At 38.3% G+C, this 13860-nt stretch overlaps 1 protein-coding gene and 1 long non-coding RNA gene across 3 annotated transcripts; both read left to right on the forward strand.

Moving 5' to 3' along the window:
- Positions 1 to 228: 228 nt before the first annotated feature.
- On the forward strand, positions 229 to 574 carry LOC128856695 (uncharacterized). The gene is made up of 2 exons (XM_054092009.1): positions 229 to 299; positions 406 to 574. The coding sequence occupies exons 1-2, from the start codon at positions 245 to 247 to the stop codon at positions 519 to 521; spliced, it is 171 nt and encodes a 56-aa protein (XP_053947984.1). The 5' UTR covers positions 229 to 244; the 3' UTR covers positions 522 to 574.
- A 3080-nt stretch (positions 575 to 3654) lies between these two features.
- On the forward strand, positions 3655 to 4563 carry LOC128856696 (uncharacterized). Of its 2 annotated transcripts, XR_008453856.1 has the most exons (3): positions 3668 to 3814; positions 3873 to 4479; positions 4549 to 4563. It is a non-coding gene; the product is annotated as an uncharacterized LOC128856696 (long non-coding RNA). The 2 variants fall into 2 exon arrangements; XR_008453855.1 differs by lacking the exon at positions 4549 to 4563 and having other exon boundaries at positions 3655 to 3814; positions 3873 to 4123.
- Positions 4564 to 13860: the final 9297 nt, after the last annotated feature.

Raw genomic sequence — 13860 nt, forward strand, 5'->3', positions numbered from 1 at the left:
CTATAAACGATTAGAAAACGATACCAAATTCTTTTGTAAAGTTAGTTTTATGACACTCGATAACAAAATGAAATCGATTTACTTCCAATGCTTCTAAGAAAATTAAAATCTATCTTCGATTAATTCGACCCTCAGAAAATTTTATTAGAATAGTCTTTCTTTGAGTGTACAAATTGAAATTTGTGTCAAAATTTTAATATAAATACGGCTGCGATTTAATCAGAGTAATATTATAACCAACAGCATGAAGGTCCAAGCATTATTTGCATTTGTACTGGCCATATTGGCGCTTGTCGTTGGTAAGTACTATACTTGTATAACAAGTACATACATACGTACACAACCGGAGTTCTATATAATAGCATCATTTTTGTAAATATTTTTATATTTACATTCAATCATTAGCTCGACCAAATTCTGTTCCTGTGGCGGTTAATGGAGGTGGAGGTGGCCCTTGGTTTGGTGGTGGCGGCGGAGGTGGAGGTGGCGGAGGCGGCGGTGGAGGGGGTGGTGGAAAGTGAACTCTTCTTTCTACCAAATGTCATTTTTATACCAACGTGACTTTATTTGAAATGTAAAAATAAAATACTGATAAACTTAAAATACGAGCTTTTTTGTTTTCGAATTATGGAACACTGCAGCTGATGTCGGGCTGAGGTAATAGCCATCATCGAGAATGGGGAAGGAGTCAGAATCGAGCCTCTAGGAGGTAATATCGTTTTTTTGTGGTAGGCAGACAGCTTTCCCTTTTTTTATTAAATCTATGGCTTGAGGTACAAAATGGCTTAAAGATAAGACTCAAAAAAATTTGATTCCAGCTTAGATAAAAATAGAGATCTAGGAAGGGCGAAATCAAGATCGCGACTATTAAAAGTTTTGTGAAATTAATTAAGAGTCCTAGTAATGGCTGCATAATTTAAATAGTTTGATTTAAAAGGAGGGAGGTAAAAACGTAATACTGTTTGTTGAGCATTGAAGCTTATCTGCTCCAGTCGATCACTACAATGAATGAGGCCACAGACCATGTCATAGATAAGCATTAGTTAGTGAGATTATTACATACATTGAGGAATGTGATTTAAACTTTTTTAGCATTCAACGGGTTCTAAGTAGTGGAAGTGGCTCATTAAAATGAAGACATTGCAGCGCGAACCGGGCAAAGCTACATTGAATTCTTTCGATCCTTTGGGTTTAACATTATAAATTGGATTCCAAATTACTGCGGTGTACTTCGGCTATGAATAGAGAATTATGGAAGTGTAAGAAGTATAAAAAAATTTAAAATCTCGCACATAACGTCGATGAAAGTCCAAGTTCAAATAACCCTTAAGAGTAATGAAACTAATGTGATTAACAAAGGAGTGTCTTAGTCAAAAACAATACCAAGAAGCGAAATTTCATTTACTGCCGCACATTTCAAATGGTATTAGTAAAGGTAATCGAGTTTAGAACTTTAGAGAAGGTTATGTTGAAACATTTATTGATATTGAAGCGATACTTTTGTTACTCCAGTTGGATAGATTATTTAAATTATCAATGAAATATCCCATGAGGCGTCCATTGGAGTAGTTGAGAGATTCTGCGGGAGATTTTTGGACCTTTGAACGTTGGTGACGGCAAGTATCGTAGACAACGGAACAATGAGCTTCATGCGAATAAAGATCCAGCACCTTCGTTGATTGGGTCAAGTCGCTCAAATGGATACAAACTCTTCGGCTCTAAAAGTATTAGATGCGGTACCAGCTGGAGGTAGCAGAGAAAGATGAAGGCATCCTTTGCGTTGTGAAGATCAGTTGGAGAACGACTTGCAGTGTCCAACTGGTACCGGTTAGCAGGAGAAAGAAACGATTTGGCAAACTCAACCAAAATCGCCAATGAAGAAGAAGTATAACGAAATATTCGCGATGTAGGCAGTTCTGCTGGAACTTTTAAAATCATGTGCATGGAGTAGAAATTTGATCAACTCTGAGGTACACCAGGTGTGGCAACAAAGGGATGTGATTTAATACTGCGAATTTCGACATGCGGGATTCACTTAGAGAGGTAAGATAAAGAAAATTTGTATAGAAACCTAACTTATTAAGCGTTAATGAATCATTTTCAAATATTAAAACATTAGCAATTAAATAAAAACACTTAATAATTCGAAGTTTTTTTATTTTCTCTGAAAAATTTCGAACCATTTAATATTTCAAACACTCGATAACTGCAACGCACTTATGCCAGCGTTTGATCCAGCTCTCGAAACATTGCTGGAACTCTTTTTTCGGTATAGTCATCAGAGCCGTCTTCGATTTTTCCATTACTTTCTTTCGCCTTTAAAACGCGACTCCTGCCCGGTAGTGGTTTTTTGACTCGATCCAGCATAAAAAATCGCAGGGAGTCATATCAGGTGAATTCGATGGCTGTTGAATGGTATTCGTTTCGTTCCTAGTCACAAATTCACGCAAAATGATGGCGCTGTGCGACGGTGCGTTATCATGGTGCAAAATCCACGAGTTGTTTTCCCATAAATAATTTCTTTTTGGCGAATTGCGAATTGCTTTAGGTAAACTGCTTCACAACTCATAACGCCCAAATAATAGTCCTTATTAACTGTCCAACCTTCTGACAAAAATTCTTGGTGTACAATACTGTCCATAAAAACCAAGATTATCACATTTTTTTTAATGATTTTATATTCGGAGCTCTCCACCCATTCGCCTGATGTCTGGATTACGTGTCGTACTCATAAACCCGCGTATCATCTACAGTAATGATCCGTTTCGTGAATGTTGGATCGGATTCAACCTTGGATATCATGTCATTGTTAATGTGCGCGGTCCCTTTTCTTGCTTGAAATTCAGGTCCTTTGGGACGAACGATCAACTTTGCAGCAAAACGGTGCAAGCCCAAAGTCATTAACGACAATGTCCTGAATGTTTCCATAAGCAAAGTTCAAGTCTTCTGCCAACTCTCTGATGGTTAGTTTGCAGTTATTGATCAACTTTTCTTTCACTTTATTGATGTTTTCATAAGTTTTCCATGCCGACGGCGTGCCACTGTGATCGCCTTCCTTGATGGACACACGATCTCTTTTGAAGAGTTCATGTCGCTGCTTTGGCGATGAAATTTTGGCAGGAATGATAGTCACAAATGTGGCAATCTCACAGAAAATAGAACCGTCAACAGAGAAAATGCTCTTGACTATCGCTCCAAAAAGATGTACACAGTGAAGATTGTGTCATTATTAGTTCTATCAGGGCTCGTAGCTCACTTCTTCTCAAACAGCAAATTTTGGAAGTGGAAACACTTGGTTTTTTTAATAGTGTCAATACTGCACCAACGGCTCTCATGAGCTTTATTAATGAAAGCATTCTTGTATCCCTCCTGCTTCCACTAAGCTTCAACAGGCGGTTATTCCGGAAACTTTTTGATCAGGATGGTATTATTATATGTATATCCTCGTACATACAGATATTTAACTACTCATTCTACTTGAATACTAAAGCGAAGATATTCAAGTAATGAGGCCTACATGCATATAAATATTTATATGTAGATGCAAATCAGCATTCCCCATGACTGTACTCTTTATGCATAAGCAGAAGTGCTTACGAATGTATATATGTAATATGAGATAATGCTCGAGGTGCGGTAATTCAGCGCTGAAAAACGGCAAACTATAAAAGGCACAGAAACTGGCACCACTCGGCATTCAATATTTTAATATTCACTCGACTACCTGAACGCATAAGCTCGTGCTGAGAAATCAAAATGCAATCGATATTCCACTTTGTAATGCTTTTATTGGCAGCAATGGCTTTGTTAAGTGGTAAGCATTTTGTTTTAGCGAAATCTTGAGCGAATATTCAATATTCTTATTTTTGTAGGCGCTGCGTTGGCTCAACTACAGGGTGGCGGCAATCCAGGGGCCCCTGGTGCTCCCCCAGGCGCTCCCGGCAATCCAGGCAACCCCGGAAGTCGAAGATCTTAAATATAGAGACTAATATTTTAAATTAAAAAGTAAACACACGTATATAAGTTAAGAGGAATCTGTTATCAAAATCGTACCTTAATCAACTTAGTACAAGAAATAAAATTATGCCCTACTGGGTGCCGGGTTACTCTGGAATAAAATCTAGTTGAATTGCTGACAAACTCACTAGGGTGGGATCGGCAGCAGATTTTCACGGTACATACTGTAGATGGGCGATTTTTTTGCCTCCCCACAAATCGACCCGGCCTACTGCACATAGTTCATCGAGATCAAATGTATCTGAAAGAAATCAAGAATGCACCTGTTGCAAAAATTTTAAAACTTGTACGCAAGGCGGAAAATTTACTGAACGAATTTGGCTCTCAACCAATTCCCAGCCTGATGCAATGAACATCTAGGTTAAATAGCACCTGATGTAATGCATTTAACGGCAATAGTGCTAGTCAATAGGACTAGTATTAACTACTTCTAAAACATATAACGGGTTCATCAGAATGGAGGTACTTTTCCCATTAGGTTTTTTTTTACAGATAACACTACTGTCGCAATAAATTCATAATTTTTTTCAGAATTCATTGACATTTGATCATGGAAAGACTTACGTCTCAACAACGTTTACAAATCGTATAATTGTGTTACGAAAAGCGGCGCTCTGTGAAAAGTGTTCATCAACCGTCCTACCGAAAGCACTATCCGGCAAACCATCGGCAAAATTGAGAATAATTTTACATTATTGAATGATGCTCAACCGATTAGACCACATCATCGTCGTCGATGACATACAGACAAATATTCATTTTTATATAAAGGGTTATTCAATTGGCGCGGGTCGATTTTGGCGCCATGTGGCAGCCGTTTTGTTTTCGTGTCATCTGTCAAATCTTTTGTTTATTATTCAGTTGTTTATGCCAAATCATCATGGCAAGTGATACACGATTGAACAGCACGTTCAAAAGATAAAACTTTATTATCAAAATGAGTGTTCATTAACGCAAACGTTGCGCGCATTGCGCCCATTTTTCGGTAGACGTGGTGGCCTTTCAAAGTCGACTCTTCAACGTTTGGTGGCCAAATTTGAGACGACCGGGTCAGTAAACAATCAGCCAACACCCGAACGTTCAAGGAACGCAAGATCAGCTGAGAACATTGCCGCGGTCCGTGAAAGTGTACAGCAGAACCCGAGGCAGTATATTCCTCGCCGTGCACAAGAGCTTGGCCTTTCTCAGACTTCAACTTGGCTAATTTTGCGTCTGGACTTGGGCCTACACCCGTACAAGATCCAACTGACCCAGGAGCTCAAAGTTGATGACCATAGACAACGCCGTTTGTTCGCTGACTGGGCTTCGAATCGTTTGGAAGAGAACCCCAGTTTTGGGCGAAAAATCATCTTTAGTGACGAGGCGCATTTTTGGATGAATGGCTGTGTTAACAAACAAAATTGCCGTATATGGGACGACACCAATCCACACGAGGTTCACCAGGTGATAATGCATCCTAAAAAAGTTACCGTTTGGTGTGGATTTTGGGCCGGCGGCGTCATTGGTCCGTACTTTTTTGAAAACGACGTTGGTGAGGCGGTCACCATCAACAGCGAGCGCTACACAACGATGATAACCGATTTCTTATGGCTCATATTGAACCATATGGACTTAGACGACATGTGGTTCCAGCAGGACGGCGCTACGTGCCACACAGCAAACGCCACGATTGACATTCTGCACATCTACCCGCCCTTATTGAAAAACCCTTTATAAGATGCCAGTTTTTTTTTTTCTTTTAGAGAACTGCCGTTGTGCAGATGTGCGGTTTCATTCAAATATTTCAATTTTTTTCCGAGTTATTGTGCGCACAGACAGGCGGACGGGTGGGCAGACATGACTAAATCTAGATTTGTTTTTCCGAATACTTTATACAATATATATATAAATACAGTCTGTGTCAGGAGAAAAGAACCGGTTTTTTCTTTTCTTGTAACTTCAACATATACATATTTCATTCTGCGTTTTCCTGCATAATAGTCCCACTCAACGGCTTCGACGCCAGTGCTAACCCAGGTTAGTGTGGCTCGAAACTCTCCCGTAAGCGCAACCAAACAAAAATGAGTGAGAAGTACGCGAAGCGTTTTGAGGTGGTATTTTTATGCACGCATTCGAAAGGGCCGAAATTATCTTAAGAAATTAAAAAATTAAAAAAGTTTGTTGAAATGTGGAATCAGCGGTATAAGGTGTACAAAAATGATTTTTCCGAGCGCGGCTTGAAGCGAGTGACGACAAAAAAGCAAGATAGTGATCATCCAGCTCGTTAAGCGGGACCCTTCTTTGTGAAAAGGGAATAGTTGTGAGTATCAACACCAACGAACGTCGACTGAAGGAGGTGAACATATCGTACCGTCCCACATTATCAAAACCACTGCTCTCAGAAAAACACATTGAGAAACAACAAAACAAGAAAATGGCGTCACAGTTATGAACTGGCCTGCCCAACCCCCTATGAAAACGCATCTTGCCGCAAGGCTAGTCCATGATTTAACCCTTTCAATACGGATTTTTTTTTTTTAAGGGGAAAAAATATTTAACCATGAAAAGTTATTACTAGTGATCTAAAACAGTATTTTGAATCAAAGTTTATGTATATGAAATTAGCTTGTGTGATATTTGGCAAAACAGGCCTTGCATGAAGGAATATTGCAAGAAGAACATATAGTTTTCGTACGTTGTTCTTCTTTCTTATCGGCGCAACTTCTGCAACGACGTCGAGTTGTCTCCTCTATTGGAAGATGCTCTCCAACTCCGGATACAAATTTTTATCGGTGAGAGGGCCGGCCGCTTGTACTACGACGTTTAACTTTTGCGCGATCTTTTCCATATGCCAAAAGCTGTTCTGATAATTCTACGAGAAAGGAAATCAATGGAACCTTTGTATGCCGAGTTTCTTCAAAAATGATCCAAAAATTAGAAACGCAAACCATAAGAAGCTTTTAAAAAACTATTTTCCACCATTTCCCAGATTTTCTATTTGGATCGTAGAGAGATGAAAATTGATTTGAAAGGTCTACTCCGCCCACATATTTATTATAAAATGCAATAGCTTCTGGGCATGGAACATCTAATTTCTCTCCTTGTCTATTGGTTCTTTGTACGGTTGTCATCTTGTCAGTATGGCAATTGCTGATCAGTAAAACTTCTTTGGTGTCTTGCCATTTACAGACCAAACACCCTTTATTGTTAAATTTGAAGACGTAGGCACCCCTTTCCATTTTTGGTCCATCAGTACTTGGTAATAGCTTCCTATTCTTCATAATGGTGCCTACTAAACCAAACTCCAAAGATTGTGCTAAATGTACGGTAGTAAAAAACCGATCACAGCAAATTACTGCCATTGGATTCGATATTGTTGCACACAATTTTTTTACAACTCGTTCTCCAAGAGTACCCTCTGCTTGAACATGTTCCTTCCTAGAATAAATATCAATATCACAGCTGTAACCAGTTATAGAATCACATCTTTCCCAAATTTTAATTCCTCTTTTGATAGGCTTCATTGGGTTGTATTGTTTCAAAGTAGACCTTCCTTTGAATTTTGCCAAAGCTTCGTCAATCGATTGATAAACGCAGTCAGTGCGAGATTTTTTAAAAGTATGTTTTAGGCAAGACAGCATTTCATCAATATTATAAGTTTTAGTAGTATCTGATGGCTTTATTGGATCAGTGACATAAATTTTGATGACAGAAGGAAAAACCGATCTCGGCTGATGCAGTTCTTCATAGCCATGTTGCCCAAAGATTGATTTTGTGACCAATACATATACATGTGGGGTAGTTGGTTATATGACATGACCATGTATACACCGACAACGATCATCACTTCGTATTGATCAGTTGGTTGTACTAAGGCTTTTCCCTTCTTAGATGTAGAAGCATTTCGGTTACTGTTGTTTATTTTATTCTTAAGTATTTCGATTCGCTTATTTGTGCAGTCGGCAATTTGTATAAACAAGCTTCTTGGGAAAATCTTGAAAAAGATATCGAGTTCTCTTGAACTTCTATCAATTTTAGCAAAAATGGTAGGCATTTGCAAAGCCGGAATAGTTTTTCTGGGAATGAAATTGGAATTATTGTTGTCCCATACTAAGTGTTCTGGGACTGGCTCTTGCATTTCCTCAACACGTTGCACTGGCAAAGTAAGATCATAATCTAAATCCGAATCACTTTCGTACGAACTTTCATCTGAATAATTTGGGTCAATAACACTATCATCGTCGAAGTCACTGCAGCTCTCAGAATCACTCTCTTCTAATAAGCTTCGTATTACGTCTTCATCATTTATTCGCAAACTCTTTCTATCCCGGGATGTGTCGCTGGTTGAAAAAAGTTGAAAATTGTAATTGTTTAATATGATACTGTTGGGACATATGCATCCCAATGGCAAGCTCTGCTGGGACACATACCTATGTCCCAGATTTAGATTATGATCTATATCATATACAGTTTTAACACTATCAGCATGTAACGGGTCATACGGATTGATGGTATATCTCGTAAAAAACTGATGGGAAGAAAATACACAGCGATGCAAAGAAATATTTGGCTATTACAAAAATGTTTTTCTTAATTTTGGTATTTCACCGAGATTCGAACCAACGTTCTCTCTCTGAATTCCGAATGGTAGTCACGCACTAACACATTCGGCTACGGCAGCCGCCGAAATTAAAGCTTAGACCACAATAAAATGACTGAATTAGTGTTTGAGCAAAAAATAAAAACTGAAAGGAGTTTCTGATATTTTATAACATAGAAAAAATATTTTTTTTGTGAGGCACTGTATGCATTATGAAAACCAGAAGCAATAATAAAAACGAAAGCAGCTTTTTTGAGTTGGCCCATGACTAGACGCCTGTAAGCTTATATTAACACATACTCGTACATAAATAAATGCGTATGAGCATATTTTTAAAGCGCTCAAAGCAAAGAAGATGGTTACGATTACCTGCGATACGAACCTGAGCAAAGCTTTTACCCTAGACAATCATTGCACAATTTCTTTGTAACCGAGAATGCTTAAAGCTCGTTTAACTTAACACTCTGTATTATCAAAGGGTGATTGGTGGAATTATTTTTGATATGCTCAGTATACTGGAATATTTTAACTTAACTTCATTTACAATATCCCTGAGGTCATGATACTCGTATACTCTGAGCCTAGATATCTAGGAATCACTAGCGACGCAAAGTTAAATTGGTAGTCCATAATATTAAAGAACGAAATGAGATTGATATGATAATAATTACGACCAAACGGTGGCTAATGGCGTTAACCACTTCAAGCTGCTAATGAAATTAACCAGGTGTGTAATATATAAGTCAGCTATATCCACAGGTGTACCAAAAAATAGAGAGTCTAGATTTCTGAATCTTAGCCCGACGAGAGCAGGGCGGATTGAGTGAAAGTGCTGAAATGATTCCACCTCATTCTCCAGACGACTTCTGTAGGAAGGGCTTGAAGCAATCCCAAGTCTCGTCGCATGTTCACTATGGAGCAAAAGTGATCACAAAATTACAATTCAGCTGTATTAAAATCAATTTCAGCGCTATGCATGGTTTTTTATTAAAACTGGTACCACTTTTTTTGGAATTAGTGTGTTACAAAATACTAGGAAACAAAAACAACAATTATATTGTAGTATAACAGAAGAAATTGCAAGCAGCGAGCATTTAAGAGCAACATGTAATCACTTTTGCCCTCACTCTATTTAACCTTATGATTTGGAAGTTAACTGTTAATAACATTAACAAGTTTATTTAGTTCGATAGATTTGTATTCGTTACTTCCTTTATTTTTCTGTGGTGTTGTGGTTTTCATTCCTTAAGGTTCATTTTGGGAGTAAAATTTATATTTTGTGAAAAATGCGAAAGATTAATAATGAAAAAGTGGTAAAAGCTGGAGAATTAATTTTAGAAGGCAAATCAACGATTAAAAAAAATAAAAATTTGAAAGGGCCAAGTGCAAAAAATGGCCGCCCTCGTATCCTATCTGACCAAGATGCAAGGCACATGGCCAGAAGTTTAATGGCTGGAAAAACCAAAACACCAAAAAAAGCTGCTGAAAGCATAGGAATTAAGGCTACTGCTTGGACCGCGCGTCGAGCACTAAAAAAAGTTGGATGTTTTGCCGCCAAAAAGCCCAAAAAGCCAAAACTTTCTGTCAAAAATAGAAAGGTTCGCATGTAATTTGCTTTAGCTCATCAGCATTGGACTATAGAAGACTGGAAACGAGTGATATGGTCTGATCAATGCAAAATTATTCGGATTAACTCAGACGGCATACGATATTTTTGGTCTGACACAGGAAGAGCCACCCAGAGTCATCAGGTAATAGAAACGGTTAAACATGGTGGCGGATCACTGATGGTCTGGGGATGTTTTTCCTATTTCGGAGTAGGACCGTTAGAGCTTATTAGAGGAATCATGACGAAAGAGGTGTATCATCAAATTCTGTACGAAAATATGCCGGTAGCTTTGGGTCAAATGGAATTTCCAGAGAATGAAGTAATTTTCCAACAGGACAATGGCCCCAAGCATTCCTCAAAGCACGTCCGAAATTTTCTAAAAACCCAGAATTACGAGACCATTGAGTGGCCATCTCAAAGCCCAGACCTCAATCCTATAGAAAACTTGTGGCCTATAGTGAAACGACGATTAGGTAACTTTGATGAGGCCCCAAATAGCATTCATGAACTGTGGGAAAGAGTTCAAAAAAGTTGGGAAGAAATACCGGTAAAAACGTGTCAAAACTTAATAATAGCAAGCATGCCGAAACGTGAGAGTGCAACAATAAAGGCAAAAGGAGCAGACCACAGGTTTTCAAGGGAACCTCAATCCTTTCATAACGCAGTGAAACCCCTGTCTAGCCAGCTCATCAGCCCAGCGGTTTCCCAACATGCGATTGTGACCGTAAACACAAGTGAGCTTAATACCAAAGTACTCGGATGCAATCGAGAAGGAAATCAGGCATTGAAGCGAACGGGTATTCGGCCAGCACCTCAACTCAACTCACCGCGACATCTTTAATAGGATAAGGTTTGTGAACTAAGAACAAAGTGCCAAAATACTCGTAGAGAAGATTTGTAAGCAAAAATGTAAAGTTATATTAAGTTAATGTAATCAATGAAGATAACGGATAATGGTAAGATTCTATCAAAAGGTAAACAATATGCAAGTTATGCTCCGATTTTCTTTTTTTTAACTTAGGAAATAGGGAATTTGAAAACGAAACCATTTTAAAAATCGGGGCAGCATTTTTTTTCAACATTTAACAGTTCCGACACTGTGAATTCGAGTTGTAGTAATTGCGGCAGTGTTATTTTTTAAGAGATCGCAGGCTCTCTGTCACAAAATGTCTAAAAACGTGCGCCAGTCCTTTTTTGTCGTGATATCCGGCACCAGTTCGAAAAACCAATTGACGCCAAGTCCTTACCAACGCAAAGGAGGCCTTCCTCTTCTTCTGCTACCACCAGTTGGTACCGCATCTAATACTTTCAAGGCCGCAGCGTTTGCATTTATTCGGACGACATGACCCAGCCAACGAAGCCGCTGGATCTTTAATCGCTGCACTATAATTACTAGGTTGTTCAATAAGTTCTGCCGTGCGATTAGAGGGCGTTGCTAATAGCCTAATGTTTTTTTTTTTTTGTTTTTGTCATCTTCGTACACTCTTCATATGAACGCATGTGAAGTTTCATTTCAATCTGTCAATTCATTCTCTGTTTAAAAACGATAAGTATCGACGAGTCACAGAATTTTCTACAATGAAAAAGTATCGTGTGGTGATTGAATTTTTATTTTTGGAAGGTTTAAAAGCAACGAAAGTTAAAGAACAACTGTTGCAAGTGTATAAGGATTTTTCGCCATCAATTAGTACAGTAGAAAAATGGTTTACTGAATTCAAATGTGGTCGTACAAGTCTTGAAGACAATCCCCGTCAAGGACGTCCAAGAACAGCAACAACACCAGCAATCGTAGAAAAAAGACAGGATATCGTATAGGAAAATCGTCGAGTAACTGAAAGAGATTTAGAAGAAGCTCTGGGTATCTCATTGGGCAGTGTAAGCAGTATGGTCCTCGCGGCCGCCATAGCCGAATGGATTGGTGCGTGACTGACATTCGGAATTCACAAAGCGAACGTCGGTTCCAATCTCGGTGAAACACCAAAATTAAGAAAAACATTTTTCTAACAGCGGTCGCCCTTCGGCAGGCAATGGCAAACCTCCGAGTGTATTTCTGCCATGAAAAAGCTCCTCATAAAAAATATCTGCCGTTCGGAGTCGGCTTGAAACTGTAGGTCCCTCCGTTTGTGGAACAACATCAAGGCGCACACCACAAATAGGAGGAGGAGCTCGGCCAAACACCCAAAACGGGTGTACGCGCCAATTATAAAATAAAAAATAAAAGCAATATGGTATATTGACTGAAGTATTGGATTTCAGAAAGTTGTGTGCTACATTCGCAAACAATGGAACAAACACACATTCGAATGCGACTTTCCCAGCAACATTTATAGCGTTTTCGAAGGAATATATTGGATTTTGTGCATCGATTCATCACTATGGATGAGACTTAGGTCTATCTTCATGATTCTAAATCAAAATAGGAGACTAAAGAGGGGTGTTAACCTGGTTCTTCGTCTCCGAAACGAGTTCGTGTACAGAAATCGGCCAAGACGGTGTTATCATCAGTTTTTTTTTGGATGCGAAAGGAATTTTGTTTGTGGATTACTTGCAAACTGGTAAGACAATAAATTCGGAATATTATTGTAACTTTTAACCCAACTGCAGGAAAAAACTCATGAAAAAACGTCCAGTTTGCGTAGGAAAAAAATTCACCAGATTTGCCCCCTAGCGACTTCCAACTGTTTCCAAACCTAAAAAAATGTATCCGTAAAAACTGTTTTTCATCAAATAATGAGGTCATAGCAGCTGTGGAAGCGTATTTTGCAGCCCTCGCAGATTCTCATTTCCCGAATGGAATTCATAAATTGGAATCGCGTTGGAACAAGTATATTAATGTTCAAGTGGACTACACTGTAAAATAAAGTGTACTTCAAACTATAAAATTGTGTTTTATCGAGAAACAAAATGCATTCAGAAACCTAGTGTTGAGTGCAGCGAACTCACGCTTGCAAAACCATGTAGCTTAATAACAATTTATTATAAAAAATTGTATTTTGTCACAACAAAAAATTTAATTTTGTTAAATTTTGTTATTAATTTTGTCACAATTTTTTTTATTACTGCAGTTATGTTACTGTCAAAGTTGTAAACAACCGGAGAAAAAGAAAAAAATATTCCATTTCCTCTGCGAATGCCCTGCCCTATGGAAGGACAGAATGTTAACCCTGGGTAAACCGCTGTTCGAGAGTCTGGAACAGCTGTCTGGCTTAGATGTCAACAACGTGATAAGGTTCCTGAACCGCACAGACTGGATATAGTCATGCTGAAAATAACTGGTAAACAAGTTGGTAACGAGGATGTGGCTACAAGATGGTACGGAAGCGCTAGTTGGATTCTGGAAGAATGCCCTCATATTGTCAGCTATTACTACTTAAAAAGAAAATCAATTTTGTTTGATTTTTTTTTTTTTTTGATTTTTTAGTTGATTTGATTAGTTTTTTAAATATTTCAATGTGCATATCGTCACATGAAATCAAAAAATCCCTAATTTACATTTTAAAAATTTTACAGGAGAAGCAAAAAACCTTTTAATATGAAAAACAAGGCAAAATTTTTCAATATTTTCTCAAGTTAAGATTATTTTTCATAAAAGAATCAGTATTTGAAGAAAAAATATTACTTTTCGTATTACTTAGAGATATATGAAACTTACGCC

Source organism: Anastrepha ludens, chromosome 3 (genome assembly GCF_028408465.1).
Source record: "Anastrepha ludens isolate Willacy chromosome 3, idAnaLude1.1, whole genome shotgun sequence".
Taxonomy (NCBI): domain Eukaryota; kingdom Metazoa; phylum Arthropoda; class Insecta; order Diptera; family Tephritidae; genus Anastrepha; species Anastrepha ludens.